The sequence below is a fragment of the Odocoileus virginianus genome, chromosome 15, assembly GCF_023699985.2.
Source record: "Odocoileus virginianus isolate 20LAN1187 ecotype Illinois chromosome 15, Ovbor_1.2, whole genome shotgun sequence".
Lineage (NCBI taxonomy): Eukaryota > Metazoa > Chordata > Mammalia > Artiodactyla > Cervidae > Odocoileus > Odocoileus virginianus.
The window spans coordinates 54,463,219-54,486,046 of NC_069688.1; the positions used below are offsets into that span (position 1 = coordinate 54,463,219).

Below are 22,828 nucleotides of genomic sequence, written 5' to 3' on the forward strand. Positions count from 1 at the left end.
CTCCTCCAGCTGACTCACTGGAAAAGCCCCTGATGCTGGGAAAGACGAGGACAGAAGAACAGGGCATCAGGGGATGAGATGGCTGGATGGCATCACTGATGCAATGGACATGAACTTGGGCAAACTCTGGGAGATGACGGGGGACAGGGAGGCCTGGTGTGCTGTAGCCCATGGGGTGGCAAAGAGTCGGACACAACTGGATGACTAAACGACAGCAAAGTCTAAGGCGGGGGCTTCCCTGGTGGCTCAGTGGTAAAGAGCCTGCCTGCCAAGGCAAAAGTCACAGGTTTGATCCCTGGGTTGGGAAGATTCCTTGAAGAAGGAAATGGCAACTCACTCTAGTATTCTTGCCTGGGAAAGCCCATGGACAAAGGAGCCTTGCGGTCTACCATGGAGTTGCAAGAGATTCGGATATGACTTAGCCACCAAACAATAACAAAGTCTAAGATATCATGGAGAAAATTACTTAACTGAGCTCCTATCTAATTAAGCATTTCAGACATTATTGCACCTCCATTCCCGCACAGAAGAAACCATATTCCATAAAGTAACGGCTGATTACCAGAATATACTATATTCAAGAAAGAGAAAAACGTAAATCTTAGAACAAGCACATCTAGCAACTTTTATAATACATTTAAAAAGACTCCATAGCCAAAGTAATATTATTCCTCCACCCCTTCCTCCTGTTTTAAAACTAGGAGAAACTGGCACCAGCTTCCCAGGGGGGAAAAATATCCTCCAGACCTTTCACATTAAAAGAAAAAAACCTGAAACAATTCACACACATAAAATCTTCTGAAGTATACAATTTCACAGTTGTAGTAAATTCCAAAGTTGTGCAATATTACCAATATCTAATTCCAGAATGTTCTCATCACCTCAGAAAGAATCCTGTATGTATGAAACTGTCACTTCCCATTTTCCCCTCTCCTGATCGCCACAAAACACTAATCCACTTTCTGTCTCCATGGATTTGTCTGTTGCAAACATTTTATAAAAGTACAGTGATACGATACGTGGCATTTTGTATCTGGCTTCTTTCAATTAGCATATTTTCAAGGTTCGCCCATGTTGGCACATCTGTTAGTATCTCATTCCTTTTAAGTGAAGAAAACATAGATAATATTCTATCATATGTTTATTCACTCATTCATAGACTCTGAGTCGTTCCCACTTTTGGACTATTATGAATAATGCTGCTATGAACATTTGTGTACAAGTTTTGCGAGGACACATGTTTTCATTTCTCTTATCAACCTAGGAATGAAATTGCCAGGTCTATGATAACTCTATGTTTAACTTTCTGAAGAATCTGCCAGTTTTTCGAAACAGCTGCACCATTTCACATTTCCATCAGCACTGTACGAAGGGTCCCAGTATCTCCATATCCTCACCAACACTTAACTATTTTCATTCTTTTTATTAGAGCCATCCCAATGGGTATGAAGTAGTATCTCACTGTGGTTTGCTTTTTAAAATTTCTGTTTATTTCTGCGTGTTTGTGCTGGCTTTTCTCTAGTTGCGGGGAGTGGGGGCTGCTCGCCAGTTGCAGCGTGCGGGCTTCTCCCTGCGGTGGCTTCCCTTGTTGTGGACCCCCGGCTCTAGGGCGCATGGGCTTCCGCAGTGACAACACGTGGGCCTGGTGGCTGCAAGCTGTGGGCTCGAGCACAGGCTCAGCAGTCGTGGCGCAGAGGCTCGCTGCTCCACCGGAGGAGGGCTCTTCCCAGACCAGGGATCCAACCTGTGTCTCCTGCGCTGGCAGGCAGATCCTTCACCCCTGAGCCATCAGGGAAGGCCCTTCACTGTTGCTTTGATTCTCATCTCCCGAGTGAAAAGATGTTGAGCATCTTCTCAGGTGTTTACTACTTAGTTATGTATCTTTTTAAAAGAAAGGTTTATCCAAATCTTCTGCTTGTCTAAACTGGATTATTTTTAATTGTTGAATTATGTGTTCTTTATATATTCTAGACACTAGTCCTTTATCATATATGTAACTGTTAAGTATTTTCTCCCATTCTGTGGATTGTCTTTTTGTTTTCCTGAACCTTTTTAATTTTGATGAAGTCCAATTATCTACTTTTTAATTTTATTGCCTGTGCTTTTGGTATCATATCTAAGAAATCACTGCCCAACATAAACTTAAAAAGATTTATGCCTATGTTTCCTCCCAACAGTTTTACAGTTTTAACACTTACATTTATATCCATTTTGAGTTAGTTTCTGTATATGGAATGAGGTAGGAGACCAAAATCATTCTTTTGCATGTGGATATCTAACTGTCCCAGCACTGTTTGCTGAAAAGGATGTTCTTTCCCCAACTAAATTATCTTCACACCCTTGTCAAAAATCAGTTGACTATCAACATACAGGTTTACTTCTGAACTCTCAATTCTATTCCGTGCCAATATATATGAGCTACATGATCAATATATATTAATCAATATGTCTATGGAAGGCCAATACTACACAGTTTGATTACTGTAATTTTGTGATCAAGTCTCAAAACTGGGAAATGAGAGTCCTTCAACTTCATTCTTCTTTTCTAAGATTCTTTTAATGACTTTGGGTCCCTTGCATTTCCATATGAATTTTAGGATCAACTTGTCAATTTCTGCCAAAAAAAAAAAAAGCAACTGGAATTTTTACAGGGATTGCATTCAATCTATAGATCAATGCATAAATACTGATCCAATCTTTTACTTTTATATATCCCTCTATGCAAATGCCAAATGTCATTTTCCATTAAACAATGGAAAAATTGTTTTGTTTTTTCATAAAAAAAGAGAGATTTTTCATTATCTGTCTTGAGTTCTCACATTTTCTTACATCATGAAAACAGAAGACATCTGAAAAATAGACTTTCTTCGTACTAATTAATTCTGTAAGCCAACTGAGAATTTTAAAATGTAAAAGTCATTATCTCATTTTGGCTTATATTATTACTACTGTAGCCTATGGTTATTAACTGATTATATCCAAATAAACTAAATAAACTTACATTTTCATGACAACAGTGTATGACAAATATTAGGTCAAGGACACTCAGCCAACAATGTGTCAGAAAGAAGACACAGATCAGTCCCAGTCATCAAGCATTCTGCAAGCCTGGTTGGAACTAGAACTTAGTTCTAAGTGTAAGATTCTATTTGCTAGAACCATCAGACTTTCTTTATTCACTCTATTTGGACAGCGCTTCAAGCATTGGATGTATATAATGATATATGTACAACTATTCTCATTTTGATGATATTAAGGAATTATCCATACTTTTTAAGGTCTGATTATCACACTATAGTTATATTGTATACAAGTTTTTTCTTTTCAATTTTTATTTTACATTGGAGTTGATTTATAATGTTGTGTTAGTTTCAGGTACACAGCAAAGTGATTCAGTCATACATATACTTACATCTATTCTTCAGATTTTTTTCCTATTCAGGTTATTACAGAACACCGAGTTTCCTGTGCTATACAATAGGTTCTTGTTGATTATCTGCTTTATACAAGTTTTTATCTTTTCAAGTTACATGTATATTTACAGATCAAATGATAACATGTCTTGGGTTTACTTTAATCAACAGGGTTTAGTGAGGGAAGTTGGTAGAAAATAAATAACATTGGACACAGGTTTATAACTATTAAAGCTGGGTGACAGATACGTGAAAGTATATTACACTATTCTCTCTACTTTTATATAAGTCTGAAAATTTTCTATTATTTAAAAAACACCAAAATAGTAGAGTATGATATGCCCATGCATGCCTCCGCCTGGATGCCCGTTTGCCTGTCTGTCTCCAGGTACCAGGATAGGAGCCTGAGGTAGGTGGCATGCAGTGACGGAGAACAGATGAAATGGTACAGTTCTCTAAAAGTCTCCTTCCTCCAAAATAATATACATATTAAAACATTTCTTCCCTGAAGAAGTAGCCTAAGGGTTAAAGGAGGAGAAAAAACAAGACATGAGCAACTGCAACTTACTCTTTCATCAATGATTTTCATAAGCCATCTTTTAGTCAGATTATGTCTTCTGACAGCCTAAAAAAAAAAGTTTTAAGTTTTTAGAAAGTACCACAAATGACTTCTGTAGACCTGAATAACATAAACAAACCAAATACAAAACCAGGCCAGGGGACATTTGTAATAACTCATCACCAGCTATGTTAAAAACCTAGGGAAAAAGAAAATGTCTCTAGAAAACATTTCAAAACATTTTCAAGTAAAGATAATATATCCAAAACCTTTTCACTAATCTTTTCCTTATACTATTAGTAATCAGTGAATCCACTTTCAAAACAAACAAAAAAAACAAGAATTAAGCAGAACAAGCTTCTCTACGTGATATGCCTCAACTTCTATGCTTATTACAATTTTTCCCCCATAAAATGAAGACCCTATTTAATGAAAATAACCACTTTATAAAAAAGAAAAGGGTAACAAAGCTCCAAAGAAACAATCTGCAGGGTACAATGTTATCTTACAAGTAAAGACACTCCATTAAGAAAGAGCACACTTAGTGCTCTTAATACCATTTCCATCAAAGGAAACAGACTCTAAAAAAGGGGATTCCAGAGCTGGAACAAGGGAGATTCAAGAGGATCCTAAACCATTTTATTGTGCCAGAAAATAGAAAGTGCAAAAAAAAAAAAGATAGGAGGCATGTTAGGACACTGGAGCCAGTTTGAAGGGACTCTCGTTATCTAAATATGGGACTATTTGAATACCAAATAATTAAGTACAGTAATGAGGTATAATCTGCCTGCCAATGTAGGAGACATAACAGACGTGGGTTCATTCCCTGGGTTGGGAAGATCCCCTGGAAGAGGAAATGGCAACCCACTCCAGTATTCTTGCCTGGGAAATTCTACAGAGGAACTTGGTGGGCCACAGTCTATAGGGTCTCAACAAGTTGGATACAACTAAGCGAATGAGCACGCATGCAAGCAATGAGTTATAAAGTACTGAAAAAAAAAAAAGAAACTCAGGAGTTTATACCAATAATTAATAAACAAATAAATAACGTAGGAGAGTGAGAGCACTTGCTTACAGTAGCGTGCCAAGTGGTAAATGTGAACAAAGCATTAGAGTTGGGACATTATCATTCTGTAATCATAATAGTAAAGACTGGATAAGAACCATCAGTACATGTTATGTTTCACAGGAAACTGATGAGGAGCAGGATATCTGCATTGTCTTAAAGTTGATTAGTTGCAAGGGAAATTCTAATTATACAGTAGTTACACATTGGGAAAACCGGGCAACATCTTGAATGCTAATGAAAATGAACAATGCCAATAAAGGACAGATGGACAGAACGTGTCTCCAGATGTGACACTCCGAGAATACATCACCGATGCAGTATTCTGGCCAAGAGCGCACAACCAGAACCATCTAAGCAGGAGAAAAATTAGACAAATGCAAAATGAGCAATGTTCTACTACAAAAACAAAAAGAGGTCATACACTTCAAAAATGTCAATGTCACAGAAGGCAAAGAAAAGCTATGGAAACGTTCCAGCTTAAAGTAAGCTAAAGAGATATGACTAAAAATACCTGACTGGATCCTACACTGGAGGGGAAAAATACATTAATTTATATTATTAGGTCAACTGACAAAATTGGAATATGAATGGAAAATCAGATGAAAGTTATTTCAAAGTTAAATTTACTAAAGTCAATAACTATTCTGGTTAAATAAGACAATGTCTCTATTCTTAGGAAATATTAAAGTATTGAGGGATAAAGAGACATAATGTAAGCAACTTATACTCAAATAATTTTTAAAAAAATTATGAGTGTGAAAATATATAGAGATCATGCCAGCACACACTCGTGAGTGAGCACATACAAATAATTAACAAATAGGATAAAATGTTAACAACAGGTAAATCTGGGTAAATGACCCAGAAGTGTTCTTACAATATTTTTAATTTTGTAACCTTTCTGAAATTTTGAAGTTATTTCCAAATAAGTTTTTAAACACTGCTTTTTGGCCAAGTCAACACCAGGTATAATACATTTTCACGAGAAATATAGTAATGAAACATAAAGTCTCCGGGATATCCTACACTTCAACTGAGACTCTAAGATGTCACTGATATTAATGTAAAGGCTGGCAGGCCCATCAATACACATCCATGGGGCAAAGGATGGAAGTGGGCAGAACGGAGCCCACTCTGCCCGACAGGCACGCAGCAGCAGCTGTGAGGGCTGCACAGAGTTGCTCTGGAAGTGCTCTCAGCATTGCTACAATCACCCAGCAGCACCCCCACAGGCCTCTCTCCCCAGTTCCAAGGGCCAGCCTGGGATACCTCAGTCACCTCAGCCTTGCTCTCCTTTTGTTCTGTACATGTCTGAGCAGGGCAGGGCTTGTTTGATCTTTGTAACCACACCATCAAGCACCATTCCTGGCACATGGAAGTACTCAGTAGATACTAAACCACTGAAAAGTCAAGACTCCTATTTACTCGACTGATGCTGTAACAGCTGCAGTTCCTTGACCACAAAACAGAGTTCTGTCTGATTCTGAAGGAAATCAGAGATCCAGATTAAAAAACACATACTTATAAGAAGCTAAAAACCTGTTGAATAAAGGTATCAAAACTTTGGAAATAGGAGCCAGATGGAATAAAAATCGTGGCTATAATTATTAGAAATTATAGGAATTCATCTCTTCTGTGCTCTAAAAGCAGCAATGAAACAGTGCGGCAGGAATGGACCTTCTGTTCCCCAATTTAACCTTCTACAGAACCCGAAACTCTTCAAGCAATCAATGGAAACTTTGACGGGACAGCGGCGCAACAAGCACGTGCTCCAGCAGAAGGCGGAGAAGCAAAAAACACGCCATCGGGACAACCGCTCTGAACACTACCTGCTTCTTTCAAATGTTCACGTTCATCTGCAATACCTGTCATATCAGAGAGCTGGCCAACATTAATCACCAAAATATAAGCAGCTTTTAAAACTGGACAAACTGGTGCTCGCTTCGGCAGCACATATACTAAAGTTGGAATGATACAGAGAAGATTAGCATGGCCCTTGCGCAAGGATGACACGCAAATTCGTGAAGCGTTCCATATTTTTTAGATGCCCATCAGCAGATGAATGGATGAGGAAGCTGTGGTACATATACACCATGGAATATTACTCAGCCATTAAAAAGAATTCATTTGAATCAGTTCTAATGAGATGGGTGAAACTGGAGCCCATTATACAGAGCGAAGTAAGCCAGAAAGATAAAGACCATTACAGTATACTAACACATATATATGGACTTTAGAAAGATGGTAACGATAACCCTATATGCAAAACAGAAAAAGAGACTCAGATGTATAGAACAGACTTGTGGACTCTGGGAGAAGGCGAGGGTGTGATGTTTCAAGAGAACAGCATCGAAACATGTATATCTAGGGTGAAACAGATCACCAGCCCAGGTTGGATGCATGAGACAAGTGCTCAGGCCTGGCGCACTGGGAAGACCCAGAGAGATGGGGTGGAGAGGGAGGTGGGAGGGGGGACCGGGATGGGGAATACATGTAAATCCATGGCTAATTCATGTCAATGTATGACAAAAACCACTGCAATGTTGTAAAGTAATTAGCCTCCAACTAATAAAAATAAATGGAAAAAATAAATAAATAAATAAAACTGGACAAACTGGCATACATCTGGTAAAACATTCTGTAATTCAGATATGTCTTCTGGCATTTAAGTGAGGCCAAGACAAGATAAATTTATGTTAAATAAATCTCTGATCTTTCAACTTATTTCCTGACAAAGGCCAGAATTTTCAATACAAGTCTTAGCATAAACTTCTAACCCAAGTCAGGTTTGCATATAAAATAAGCAGTTTCTGGACTTTGGAGAAACTTTCCTCTAAACTGAGTCAGCCAGGATGAGGTTCTTGAAGTGGGATGAATAAAGGGAAACAATTAATTGGATACTCAAGAGCTTCCCATCCACTTTTCCTCCCTGGTGGAGGGGCCTGGCTCTCCAATCACTGAGGTTCTGTAAAGTCAATCTGGGGCCCAGAAACAGGGCCTGCCTCTGCTGGGGCACAGACCTGAGAACGGGTGTACCAGTCAGGTCTGTCAGAGGCTCCAGGGACAGACGCTGTCTTCTGGCACTCGCAATACGACAATGTGGACACAGATCAACGACGGAAGGAGCCTAAAAACCCCGTCCTCTGCTCCTAGTTCAACGTATTTCTAAACTGCGTTAAGGCTAGTTGTGAATGAGGAATCCATACAGCTTTAACGTAAAACTAACTACTAAATACATCTCAGTGTACAAATAACAACCTCGCCCATAGCTTCCATTCTCAGATACCTAAACTTCATCAACAAAGAGGCAATTCTATGAAACCAGACAAGGCAGCTTTAGGAATGATAAGAGCACAAAAGATCAATGCATCATCATTTTCTACAGTCCAGAGTATGAACTAAAGCACTGGAATAAGGAGATACTTGGCAGACAGAATAGAAAATTTACCTGTCATTGTTTCAAAATTTGTAGGGTTTAAATTCTGCAACCAAACATGTGGAAAATAATTTATAACATAAACAGACCAAATTCCTCTTTCTTCTTTTAATAAACACACTAAAGATGTGTGCAAATTATTTGTTAATGATTTTAAATTCTGTCAAAACTAACTTATATCTGAACGTTACATGAGCCCAAGAATATTTTCAGGACAGATTGCCCATTGCCACTATCCAACTTGTATGTAACAAAAAGTATGCTTAAATAACATTCATACAAATGAAAAGTAGCTGTTTTTGTTTTACCTTCCATAGTTCAATGGCCACAGGCTGATGTGGTGGATTGTCACCGTATATATCATCCACAGTTTTCTTCCAAAACTGCATTCGCATCAGTCCAATTGTTTTCTCAGAGACAGAGTCCTTAATCTATAAACAGGGTTTAAAAACATTAACTGCACTACTCAGAGTCTCAGAAATCACTATTTATAACTGCAAAATCATATAATTCAGTCTTCTCTGCATTTAATTTTTCCTTGAAGTTATATATCAGTTAAATTGTCACCATTATGAGTTACCTAAGTAAAAGCTACAGATTACTTGGTGATTAGTCAAAAATATTCTCAAGGTCTGCATTCAAAAATACGAGCAATTCTTCTAAAAAAGTTATAAGGAAAAACAAAGGAGGGGGGACATTTTGTTTAAAAGAAATTTAAGAAATATCAACCAGTCACATATAGACCTATTTGAATCCGGATTTAAAGAGAGACACAACTAGGAAAATCTGAACACTAAATGTTTACATTTTTAATGTATAATAATAGTAGTGTTATTTTTTTTAAGTTAATTCTTTTAGAGATGCAAATTGAAATATCTGCAGATGGAAAAATTCATCTGAAATTTAACTTCAAAATAACCTGGAGGTAGGGATGATGTGGCTGAGGAGTAAAGATGAAAAACAAGATTGGCCATGAGTAAGTAACAGCTGCAGGTGGGTGATGGGGTACATGAGGGTTCATTATACTTCTCTCTCTGTATATGGATATACTTCATTCTAGACATGATTGAAATTTTCCAATGAAGTTTTAAAAAATAAATGGAAGCGAAGAAAAACAATCTTCACTTGGTTAGTGATAGCACAAATATTTTTTAAGTCTGAAGATAAACCTAGGAAATAGAACCAGAAGCTTTTTAGCGGAAGCAGAGAAGGAAATATTATTTATCAAACGTCTACAAGTTCCAGGCCCTGTGCAAGTACTGTACCAGATGTTACCTGATCACCATCATCAGAACAAGCTCACAGGGTCCTTACCAACACATTCATTCTACAAGTACAGAAACTGTGGCTCAAAAAGGTAGAAGCTTATCTCAGGTACATGGAGAAGACTGTGGCGAGGGTAGGGGCTGACTCCAAAGGGACACATCTGGGGATCTTTCAGGTTGATGGAATTGTTCTGTATCACAACTCTGCTGGTATATACATGACTTTAAGCAGTTTTCAAAACCTATAGGTCTATACACCACAAAAAGCAAATTTTACTGTGGTACATTTTTAAAAACTCATTTGTTTATTCACTAAGTAACTCTAAAAGAAGACTGTTAGATTCTTTCCCTAACTTACTACTGATTAAGAATGGCCTTATTAAGTTCTGGCAAGAATCATCAATGCATGCTAAATCTAGGAGGAAAATTTTTTATTTCTAACTGAGCTATAATTGACACACAACAGTTTCATAGTTTTAAGTATACAATATGATCTGATATGAGAGTGGTGGGCTACAGTCCATGGGGTCGCAAAGAGTCAGACATGACTGAGCGACTAAACCTACCTACCTACCTATATATTGTGAAAGATCACCATAGGTGTCATTAATATCTACTATCACCACACAAAATTAGAAATCTGTGGATGTCGAGACCTTTTAAGATCTGCTCTATTAGCAACTTTCAAATGCACAGTAACAGTACTAGCTGTGCATTTCATGCTCATGCCTTATTCACTTACTGTGGCAAGTTTCACTCATTTAACCACCATCACTCATTGCACCGATCTCCTACCCCTGCCTCTGGAGACCACCAATCTGTTCTCTTTACCTATGAGCTTGGGAATTGTTTGTTTTGCTTTTGCTTTAGATTCCACATGTAAGTGAGATCATATGGTATTTGTCTTTGTCAAACTCATTTCACGTAGCATGAAGCCCTCAAGGCCTGCCTGTGTTGTTACAAATGCCAAGATTTCCTTCTTCTTTATGGTAAGTAATAACTCATTGGGGAGATATACCTCATCTTTTTTAAAAAATATATTTACTTATTTATATTTTCGGCTGCAGCGGGTCTCTGCTGCTTCCCCCGGGCGTGCCCGAGCTGCGTGAGCCAGGCTGACTCTGGTGCGGTGCACAGGCTTCTCACTGCGGTGGCTTCCGTGGCGGAGCGCAGGCTCCAGGGTGCACGGGTTTCAGTGGACGCAGCAAGTGGCCTCGGGCGGCAGTGGGCAGGCTCTAGGGCGCTCAGGCTTCAGGAGCTGCAGCTCGTGGGCTCAACAGCCGTGGTGCACAGGCTTCAGTTGCCTATGGCGTGTGGAATCTGCCTGGGCCAGGGGAACCTGTGTCCCCGGCACCGGCAGCAGATTCTTATCCACTGTACACCAGGGAGGTCCCGACAGACCACACCTTTATCCAGTCAGCCACCAATGGACACTTAGGCAGCTTCCATGTCTTGGCTATTGTAAATAATGCTGTGATGAACAAGGAGGTGCAACTATTTTTCCAAGTTAGTGTTTTCATTTCCTTTGGCTAAATACCCAGAAATGCCTAGATTTTGTGGTAGTTCTAATCTTTTGAGGAATCTCATACCATCATCCACAGCGTCTGCAGCAACTTACATTCCCACCAACAGTGCATGAGGGTTCCCTTTCCTCCACATCCTCAACATTTGTTATTTCCTGTCTTTTTGATGACAGCTATTCTAATAGGTGTGAGGTGACACCTCATTGTGGTTCTGATTTGCACTTCTCTCAAAGTGATGCTGAGCACATTTTCATGTACCTATTTGCCGTATATGAAGTAACTTTTGATGAGGACCACAGTCTTAAAATGTCTCCTCACATTCAACAGGAAAAAAATATTAACATCTTGACCAGTGACCAAAACTGGTATCACCAGTAAGAGGCATACAAGCGTGTCATGCCTCGTTGTGATTCCCTGAGAAGGACATACACCATTAAAACAGTTAAGTATGACTAGAAATGTTTAATTGTGACAAAAAATAAACTCCAAATGAGAAATAGTCAAAATTTTAAAAGGAACAATATGGTTTTTTAAATGTCAATGTTTAATAGAAGACAAAGAAAAGCTGTGGAAATGCTCCAGATAAAAGGAGGCAAAGGAGATATGAAAGCTAAATGTAATATACCATCTTAGTTTGGATCCTGTACAAAAGGGTTTAAAGATGCCATAAAAACATCATTCAGTCGTTTGACAGAACTGGAAACCAGAAGGTAGATTAAATAAAACTAGTGTATCTGTCTCAAATTTACTCAAACTGGTAACTGTTATGAAAGAGAATATTCTTGTGCTAATGAAATACAGCTCAAGTTTATGAGTAAAGGGCCATGGTTTAGTAAGTTACAGTAAAATGATTCATAAAAAGAAAAATAGTGCACGAATGTGTGTGCATGTATATGTGTGTGTATACAGAGAGAGAGAAAAAGAGAGGGAGAGACGAAGGAAGAGAGAGAAGGGGAACAACTTGATAAATCAAATGGGGCCAAATATTAACAAAAGGGCGTACTGGTATTCCTTGTACTATTCTTACTCGTGTGCACATGAAAGTATTTCCAAATAAAAAAATTTTTTTTAATGGTCTTAGTGCTGGGTGGGTCTCTTTCAGTGTTCAGATCCCATGGCATATGATCTATTCTAAATACAGCATCAAGAGTAATCCTTTAAAGATGTGGGCACATATATACAGTGGAATGTTACTCAGCCATAAAAAAGAACGAAACAATGACATATGCAGCAGCATGGATAAACCTAGAGATTATCAGATTAAGTGAAGTAAGTCAGAAAAACAAAGAAAATACCATGTGATACCACTTATTTGTGGAATCTAAAATACGATACAAATAAACTTATCTACAAAACTGAAATAGACGCACATAGAGAAGAGACCTGTGGTCGCCAAGGGGGAAGGATGGATTGGGAATTTGGGACTAGCAGATGCAAACTATCATATATAGGATGGATAGACAACAAGGTCCTCTCATCCAGCACGGGGAACCATACTCAATACCCTATAAAAAACATAATTGAAAAGAAAAAATAAGTTAAAAAAACTTTTTTAAAAGACTAATCATTTCAGGAGGACACTGAGCTCACTTTTCCCCCAATGAACACATCAAAAATACATCTACATTGCTGAAAACAACCTGGAAACTGGTGGGAAAAAAAAAAAAAAAGAGGCTCTTCTGCAACCAAGGCTATAAAGAAAAATGCACATGGAGTTGGGCAGGGAGGGAGGAAAACCGATGAGGCTGGGACCTGCGTCCTTAGCAGGGGACACAGAAGAGGAGAGGAATATCACACACATGCTCAGGGATCCACCCTGGGAAGACAATTACCCTTAGTTGGTGTGAAAACCAGTGGGACTTACTGGAGGGCTGTAAGAAACCAAGACTCTGCACAAGCTTATTTACTCCCAGGATTTGCATCAAGGCTGCAGACAGAAAAGTGCCTGAGCTCTGACCAGCTGCCTGCTCCAGCCCCTTATCCAGCACTGCCCTCCACTAAGGCAAAGGCTATCACTGAGAGAAAAGGAAGCCAGCCTGGACCCGAGCCAGCACGCACACCATGCTGCAGGCTGAAAACTGCCCGGGCTCTGTTTGGCTTCCAAGACTGTTCCAGCATGCACCCCAGCCCACCCAGCTGCCTGCTCCAGGCCCTCCGGCTCTCCACTAGGAGAGCAGTACACACACTTAGAGGGAGGGGAGCCAGCTCAGACCAATCCTTAGAGCTTGTGTCTAGGACCCGGAGCTCTGATCGCACCCATGACCGCCAAAGGAGCAGCCCAGGATAAGCCCCAGCTCACAACTGGCTTGGCTAAGCCCCTTCATCTTTAGCCCTACCTCCCACCACAGTGGTAGCTGCCAGCATACCCCAAGAGAAGATGTGACCTACACTCACTTCAGATCCAGCTCTCCCACCAAAATAATTGGGCACACACAGACTGCATAGGGACAGCCCCACAAAAGGATATCCCTTCAAGATTGGGACAGGTAACCATTTCACCTAACTTCATGCAGACAAAGTTATACAAAATGAAAAGACAAAGGAATATGTTTCAAGTGAAAGAATAAGGGAAAAAAACTGAGAAAAACCCCTGGTGATACACAGATAAATAATTTACCCCATACAGTTTCACAGTAATAGTAAAAAGAATGCTAACTAAGTTTGCAAAGAGTCCATAAACACACTAAGAATTTAAACAAGGAACCAGAAACTATTAAAAAGAACCAGTCAGAGCTGAAGAATACCATTAATGAAAAGTGCACTAGAAGGCATGAATAGCAGACTAGCTGATAGATAAGAATACATAAGTGATCTGGGGGGAAAAAATGGAAATTACCCATCATAATAGCAAAAAGAAAAACAAATTTTTAAAAATGAGCATAATTTAAGGGACCTCTGAGACAACATCAAGTGTATTAGAATTCAGTTTATAAGGATCCCAGAAGAGGGTGAGAAAACAGTAGAAAATGCATTTGATAAAATTATGGCTGAAAACTTCTTGAAGTTGAAGAAGGAAACAGATTTCTACAGGAAGCACAAAGAATCCCAAACAAGATGAACCCAGTGAGACCCACACCAAAACACATCGTAATTAAAATAGCAAAAGTTAAAGAGAAATTACAGGCAGCAAGAGAAAAACAGAGTCAAACACAAGGGAATCCCTGTAAGGCTATCTATCAGCTGATATTTTCTGCAGAAACTATGAAAGCCAGAAGGGAGTGGCATGATATATTTAAACAGCTGAAAGGAAAAAACCTACAACCTAGGATACTCTACCCAGAAATGTTATCTTTCAAAATGAAGGAGATAAAGAACTTCTCAGACAAGCAAAAACTAAGTTTACCAGTCTAAAGCAACCTTACAAGAAGTATTAAAGGGTCTTTTTCAAGTGGAAAACAAGATTGTAAGAAGCAAGAATTCATAGAGGGAAAAAAATCCCACTAGTAAAGAAAAATCTTACAGTAAAGGCTGTGGATCAATCATTTTAAATGAGCTAATATGAAGATTAAAAAAAAATTATAAAAGCAACCATAACTACAATAAACAATAAAGAGACAGCCATGAAGATGAAAAGTGTGACAACAAAAACATAAAAATATGAGGGATGGAAGTAAATATGTAGATCTTTTAGAATGTGTTTGAACTTAAAAGACTATCAGTTTAAGTCAAGTAGATATAATCACTGGTCAACATACACAACCCCATGGTAACCACAAATCAAAAACCTACAACAGATACACAAAAACCAGTAAGAAAGCAACCCAAGCACAGTACAAAAGAAGATCATATGACTACAATGGAAGAAATAAATGAAGAAGAAATGAACAGAGAAGAATTGCAAAAACAACTGGCAAACAAGTAATAAAATGGAAGTAAGTCCAGTAAGTACACACCTATCAATAATTACATTTGCACTACCTACTGAATGGGAGAAAACATTTGCAAATAATAATCCTTTGAGGGGTTAATATCCAAAATTCAAAAGCAGTTCATACAACTCAATATCAAGGAACAAACAAAAGACCTAAATAGACACTTTACCAAAGAAGAGATACAGACGGCCAAGAGGTCCATGAAAAGGTGCTGAAACATCCCTAAGCACCAGGGAGATATCACCTCACATCTGCTAGAATGGTTATCATCAAAAAGACCACAAATTAAGAAATATTGGCACGAATGTGGAGACAAGACAGTCCCAGTGCACTGATGGTGCGACCACTGAGCCAGGTGTCACCAGCTGTCATACAAAATCCACTTTTTATCTCAGGTCACAATAAAACCAAGAAACGGTCTGTTGTACAAAATAAGAGGAAACTTCAAAAAGACAATTTTTGGATTTGAAGTCAGCTCATGTGGCACCCACTTATTAAACATTTTCACCTTTCCAGTTTGCTTCAAATGCCAAACAACCATAGAACAGTTGATGTTGAATTCTTCAGCAATTTCTCCTATAGTTTTAAAAGGATCAGCTTTGATGATCCTCTCAGTTGGCAGTTGGCAACTTCTGTTGGCTGAAGAAGTTGACACCGTGCTCCTCATCTTCAAGGTTCCTGTCTCCTCTACAAAGCTTCTTGAACCACCACTACACTGTATGTTATCAGTTCGGGGCAAATGCATTGCTGATGTTGCAAATTGTCTCCGCTGCTTTACAACCCATTTTGAACTCGAATAAGAAAACTGCTCAAATTTGCTTTTTGTCTAACAGCATTTCCCTAGTCTGAAATAAATATAAAATAAATAGCAAGTAATAATTAGCACAAAAAAAGTGATAAATGTGCATTAAAATGATGTATAACATACCACACTTAAGAATGTATTCTAGTATCAAAGAACAAAGTTCAACAATGCAAAACTGCAATTACTTTTGCACCAATATAATAAATCCAAATAAATCAAAACCACTAATTTGAAAAGATATATGCACCCCAGTGTTCATAGCAGCATCATTTACAATAGTCAAGATGTGGAAACAACCTGAGTGATGATCAACAGATAAATGGACAGAGAAGATAACAGTTTACATACACACACACACACACACACACACACACACACACACGATGAAATATTACTCAGCCATAAGAAGAATAAAATTTTGCCATTTGCAACAAGAAAGGCCCATAGGATATGATGCTTAGTGAAATAATTAGAGAAAGGCAAATACTGTATGTTATCACTTACATGTAGAATCTAAAAGTTAACACAAATGAATAAACATAACAACAAGAAAAGAAGAGAAACATATACAGAGAACAAAGTAGTGGCTACTAGTGGGGAGAGGGATGAGGGGAGGGGCAAGATAGCGATAGGGGAGTAAGAAATACAAACTAGGATGTATAAAATAAGCAAGATACAACAATATACTATACAGCACAGGGAATATAACCAATAATAATGTTAAATGGAATATGACCTATAAAAATATCAAATCACCATGTTGAACACTTGAAACTAATAAAATATTATAAACCAACTGTATTTTACTAAAAAAAAATTTTAAAGGGTAATCCTTTTAAAACATGACCAAGAGATGGTCTCTTTGCTCAGAATCCTCCAATGGTTTTCCATCTCACTCAGAGTAAATGCCAAAGTGATTGTAGTGGTCTCCAAGACCTTACCTTTCTGGCCCAGATGCCTCTAACCTCATCTCCCACACCATCCCTCCCTCTCTGCTGTGTCACACTGGCCTTCTTTTCTTTGATTATGTCAGGCACACATATCTCAGGACCTTTGTATTTGCTGCTCCGTTTGTCTGGAATACTATGTAGCCACGTATTTTACACTTCTTTGCTGCCTTCAAATCTTTGCTCAAATGCCACATTCTCAGTGAGGTATTTTCTTACACCAAACCTTCCCTAACCTCCTTGACTCTTCTATACAGAATTTATTTGCTCCCTGAGTGCAAGGATTTGCATGCTTTACTCAGTGCTGTATAACCCAGTACTTAAAATAGTGCCGAGCATATTTTGGACAATACCTGTTGAATGAAGAATGAACGAACAAGGTGTGTGTGCAAAAACAAACAGTAAGACAGACAGCTGCTGGGAGACGGAAGTCTTGTGAAGGGGCCACGGGGTCAAGGGGCAACCAGGACCACACTGCCTGGAGCGGCAGGCAGGAGCGAAAATGCCTGCCTAATTGAATTCAATGAAATTTTTTAGAAAAAGCAGCAAGACACTCTTATATGACAAAGAATTAGGGAAAATATGGAGGATTTATCTATTAAAAATGGAATTTTTTATTATTTTAAAGTTATAATGGAAGATCACAATGGAGATTATTTATTTTTAAACTGTGGTGACTGACTTAAGATGGTGAGGTGTAGTTTACATCTGAAAAAGGATAAAGTGAAAAAAATACAGAACCATGACTTCTAGAAACACACCGAGGACAAACAGCCGGGCTCAATTACTCTGCAGATTCATCAAGTCTAAGCTTCGTCATGCCTCAGTGCCACACTCACATCCTTTTATTCGTTCCCAGCTCACCTCCTATCACATTCACCAGAGAAGCTGCTTCAAAACTTGCCATGCTCTTCAAGACCCCCAACCCTCCCACGCTCCCTCACTCTCAATAACTGATCTCTCCATTTAATTTACGGAGAAAATTAAGGCCATTCTATCTCAACTCCCTCAATGACCCTCTCCATTTCAATTTATCTTGTACCTCAGCACACATTCTTTCCATTATAACAAAGGGAAGACTCTCTACTTGCTTCGTTATTCTTTAGACAAGAGTTAGTATGATATAAGATTTGGGTTTGCTATAATTACTTCAATTTCCTTTAAAGTTAAAAACTTTAACGTTAAAACTCATTTCAAAAAGTGCTCTGAAGAACTGCTATATACATGCAAATTATGCAAATATTGTAGAGAATAAGCAGTAATACTCCGATTAACCTATTCAATTAATAGACAATGTTAATTGCATAGTTTAAAATATCCTTAGAAAAGGAAATTCCAGACTGGTCTTTCCAGAAACATTAAGTTCATTAGCTAGCTTTATTTTTGGAATTGAATTGTTAAGCAGGAGAAAGAAGTCCCCAGCAGAGACCTTAAGCATGTCTAACATATAAGTTACAAATATGGTTCTTTATTATTCAGCATTAAAGATGTTATATCACAATTTTTGCAAATAATTTATAAGGTATTTTAATACCAGCCTGAGCCAGTTCCACATTGAAGGCTCTCAGTGCAAAAGCAGAGCTTCTGGATTCGGCAGGGAGTAACAGCGAACATAAATAGCCTTCATAATCTCGCTTCCTGTAACAAATAAGCAGAAAAAGGTAATTACTTTTCACTTTCTGAGTGGCACAGAAAAAATACTGACCAAAATGAACTGGAAACAAGGCTTCAATTCAAAATGGGCCTTAAGTTTCCTATATTTTATATCTGTTTCTCTACAATTACAAAAAAAAATGTATCTGCCTCCAATTTCACAGCAGTTACAATAATCAATCTCTATTAATTTATTTTGACATATAATATATATTATTTTAACTATTTCAGAATCACTTTGGTTTTAGTAGTAAGAATTCAAATGAGCTACAGATACAGAAATCTAGAAAACAGTTCCAGTAAGTCCTGGTATGAATACACAGACATATATTTACATATAGAGAAGACATAAAGACAGAGAACACCACGGGGCGCCGTGGGGGAGAGTGTGCCCATGTGTGTGCACACACGCTGACTCGCGGTTGCCTTCAGCACCTGCTGAGAAAGCCTACAAACAATGACATTTGCCCTTCCACCCCATAACTGACACATAGACCTCAATCTCTCCACTGAAAGAAACTCAGGCTCCCTGAAGCAATGACTGACTCCAGGACTGGTGCACAGAAAATACAAGATAAGCCTGAAATATCTCGATAGAAAGTAAGCAAACATTCAGAGAATGGAGGGACCTGTCAGAGGCCAAAGAAACGGGCTTGATCAAGTTCTCATTGGCCAAGTGGGGCACAATTTGAGCATCAAAAAAACAACCAGAATAAAGACTGCAACAGGACCCGATGAGCCCAGACCAACATATGTGAATGAGTAAACAAACACAGAGAAGGAAAAACTTGACAACCAGTACCTGTCAACTGATAAATCTAGAAGACATGACTGGATTTTTTAAAATCACCATTTGATAGCTCTTAATAGTAAAGTAATGCTCAAAATTCTCTAAGCCAGGCTTCAGCAATATGTGAACCGTGAACTTCCAGATGTTCAAGCTGGTTTTAGAAAAGGCAGAGGAACCAGAGATCAAATTGCCAACATCTGCTGGATCATCAAAAAAGCAAGAGAGTTCCAGGAAAACACATATTTCTGCTTTATTGACTGTGCCAAACCTTTGACTGTGTGGATCACAGTAAACTGTGGAAAATTCTGAAAGAGATGGGAATACCAGACCACCTGACCGGCCTCTTGAGAACCTATATGCAGGTCAGGAAGCAACAGTTAGAACTGGACATGGAACCATAGACTGGTTCCAAACAGGAAAAGGAGTACGTCAAAGCTGTATATTGTCACCCTGCTTAATTAACTTATATGCAGAGTACATCATGAGAAACGCTGGGCTGGAAGAAGCACAAGCTGGGATCAAGATTGCCGGGAGAAATATCAATAACCTCAGATATGCAGATGACACCACTCTAATGGCAGAAAGCGAAGAAGAACTAAAGAGCCTCTTGATGAAGGTGAAAGAGGAGAATGAAAAAGTTGGCTTAAAGCTCACCATTCAGAAAACTAAGATCATGGCATCCAGTCCCATCACTTCATGGGAAATAGACGAGGAAACAGTAGAAACAGTGTCAGACTTTATTTTTGGGGGCTCCAAAATCACTGCAGATGGTGATTGCAGCCATGAAATTAAAAGATGCTTACTCCTTGGAAGGAAAGTTATGACCAACCTAGACAGCATATTACAAAGCAGAGACATTACTTTGCCAACAAAGGTCTGTCTAGTCAAGGCTATGGTTTTTCCAGTGGTCATGTATGGATGTGAGAGTTGGACTGTGAAGAAAACTGAGCACTGAAAAATTGATGCTTTTGAACTGTGGTGTTGGAGAAGACTCTTGAGAGTCCCTTGGACTGCAAGGAGATCCAACCAGTCCACCCTAAAGGAGATCAGTCCTGGGTGTTCATTGGAAGGACTGATGCTGAAGCTGAAACTCCAGTACTTTGGCCACCTCATGCGAAGAGCTGACTCACTGGAAAAGACCCTGATGCTGGGAGGGATTGGGCTCAGGAGGAGAAGGGGACGACAGAGGATGAGATGGTTGGATGGCATCACCGACTCGATGGACATGAGCTTGAGTAAACTCCGGGAGTTGGTGATAGACAGGGAGGCATGGCGTGGTGCGATTCATGCGTGGTCCGCAAAGAGTCGGACATAACTGAGCGACTGAACTGAACTGAATATCAAGGTAACCACTGATTCAGGCAGTATCAGTGTCTGAAAATGTTAAACAAGTGAAAGTTTGACAGGAAAAGGATATTTACATAGTATTAAAGTATCTCCTCACCAAATAAATATTATTTACTAACTTTTTATTAATTAAATTTAAAAGAAACCTTGAAAGACACCCTTTCAACCAAGGAACAGAAAGTTCACCCCACAGTAATAGGATAAATCAACATACTGTGCTTCCTGATAAGATACTGAGAAAACCACAGCGTGAGTTCTGTAATATTCTTGCAAAAATTGTATAAATCCAATTGATTTATTGAGAGAACCTGACTGATTCTAAAAAAAAATCAAGTTCATGAAAGATGAGAAGCTGTTTCAGACTGGAGAAGACTAAAGACATTTGACAACTAAATGTAGCACATAATCCTGGATGCATGAAAGACATAACAGAATAACTAGCAGAAGTTGAACAGAGTCTGGATTAGATGGCAATATTGGATCAATTTTAATATCTTGATTTTGATGGCTGTACTATGATAATATGGGGGAGAATCCTTGTGTATTAAGAAATACACACCAGTAAATAATAAGGGAGGTAACGGGTCATCTACATCTTATTCTCAGTGGTTCAGAACGTCAATAAGGAGGAAATCGCCATGATGAGTGTAGTGGAGGTCTGTGTGCTATCTCTGTAATTTTTATGTGAATTTGAAATTACTTTAAACTGAAAAGTTAAAAAAATATAGACCTTACTATATTCATTCTAGGACGATGTAGGTATAAAGTACTTACTAGACTGCCTACTGACAAAGCTACTTTCATTGTAATATGCTGGAACCTTACTGTAACAGTATTTCCTATAAAAACAATACTCAATATTAAATGGGTCCAACGTCATTCCACGGAGTTTATTTGCTGTGTGGCTAGCAGAGAACTTAAACTTCACAATCCCTGCCCAACTTCCACATAGACTAAAGGGAGAGGTCATGAACAGCAGCAACCTAGCTATCACAAGACAGCTCTACTAGAAAATCTCACCAGTCGAAGTTTCAGCTACAATATGGAGGGTTCAGGCAAAAGAGCTTTATAGCTTACACTTTTAATATATAGAGATGAAAATATTTTGAAATTTTATTATAAAAAGTCTGTACACGTCAAAAGTTTTTAAAACACCTGAAAGTTAATATGGAACAGTGAGAAAAACTGAATAGGAATCAAAACTACAATCTTAATTTCCATCATTCAACTGGTTATTGACAAATTATATCAGTCATGTCTATTTCCTAACATTAAATGAGGCTTGATAACCTGTTTCATATCTCCTAAAAAATTACCAATATGTGAAATATTTTCAGCTACTTACAGGAAAATGAAAAATAAAACAATGACATAACAGAACTGTAACAGTCTTTGGGAAATAAAGATAGTCTACACAGCTAAGGATTTGCCCTGTTAATAACTTTTTAAAAATTTAAAATTAAAATTTTAGTTGGAAATTTTTCTAAACAATATTACCCAATTCTTCATATTAAACAGAATATACTATTGACCCATTTCTGCACTGATCAGGATAATTTGTTATAAACATAGATTACCAGTATATAAGGATATCCTGTAAGTGGCTAAGCAAGGTCCAGTTACCTCAGAACTGTAACGATAGTGAGAAATCCTATACTGTGATAGCTTTATACAGCAACAGGGTCAATAACTTTTCATTTATTCATTCAAACATTCATTCAGTGCCTACAACGTGCCAAGCACTGTGCCAGACACCGAAGACAGTACAGACTTCAGTCTAGCAGGGAGACACAGACATACGAGAAATAAGCATAACTAGTGCTAAGACTGCCTACGCTAATTCCAGTGACCTGTGCCGCCGAAGCACAAAGTTAGAAGTGGTTCCTCAGCGAGGCTGGAGCACTTCCAGATATCACCAGTAGCACCTCATCTCCTTATTAGAGCATTAATCCCCAGGTCTAGGGGATTCCCAGGTGGCGCTAGTGGTAAAGAACACGGCTGCCAACGAAGAAGACAAAGATGCAGGTTCCACCCCTGGGTCGGGAAGATCCCCTGGAGGAGGGCATGGCAACCCACACCAGTAATTCTTGCTTGGAGAATCCCACCATCAGAGGAGCCTGGCAGGCTATAGTCCAAAGGGTCACAAAAG

At 38.6% G+C, this 22,828-nt stretch overlaps 1 protein-coding gene and 1 non-coding gene across 3 annotated transcripts in view; one reads left to right on the top strand and one right to left on the bottom strand.

The window, feature by feature from the left end:
- NDUFAF6 (NADH:ubiquinone oxidoreductase complex assembly factor 6) overlaps positions 1 to 22,828 on the bottom strand; it is a 39,690-nt gene that overhangs the window by 14,817 nt on the left and 2,045 nt on the right. The window contains exons 2-4 of one of the 2 annotated variants that reach the window (XM_070477369.1): positions 18,428 to 18,527; positions 8,786 to 8,908; positions 3,982 to 4,038 (exon numbers count right to left, since the gene is read on the bottom strand). In XM_070477369.1, the coding sequence (XP_070333470.1) occupies positions 3,982 to 4,038; positions 8,786 to 8,908; positions 18,428 to 18,527 (280 nt within the window). Of the gene's footprint in view, positions 1 to 3,981; positions 4,039 to 8,785; positions 8,909 to 18,423; positions 18,528 to 22,828 lie in introns of both variants that reach the window. The other variant, XM_070477370.1, reaches the window with a different exon arrangement.
- On the top strand, positions 6,976 to 7,082 carry LOC139038545 (U6 spliceosomal RNA). The gene has a single exon (XR_011491586.1). It is a non-coding gene; the product is annotated as a U6 spliceosomal RNA (small nuclear RNA).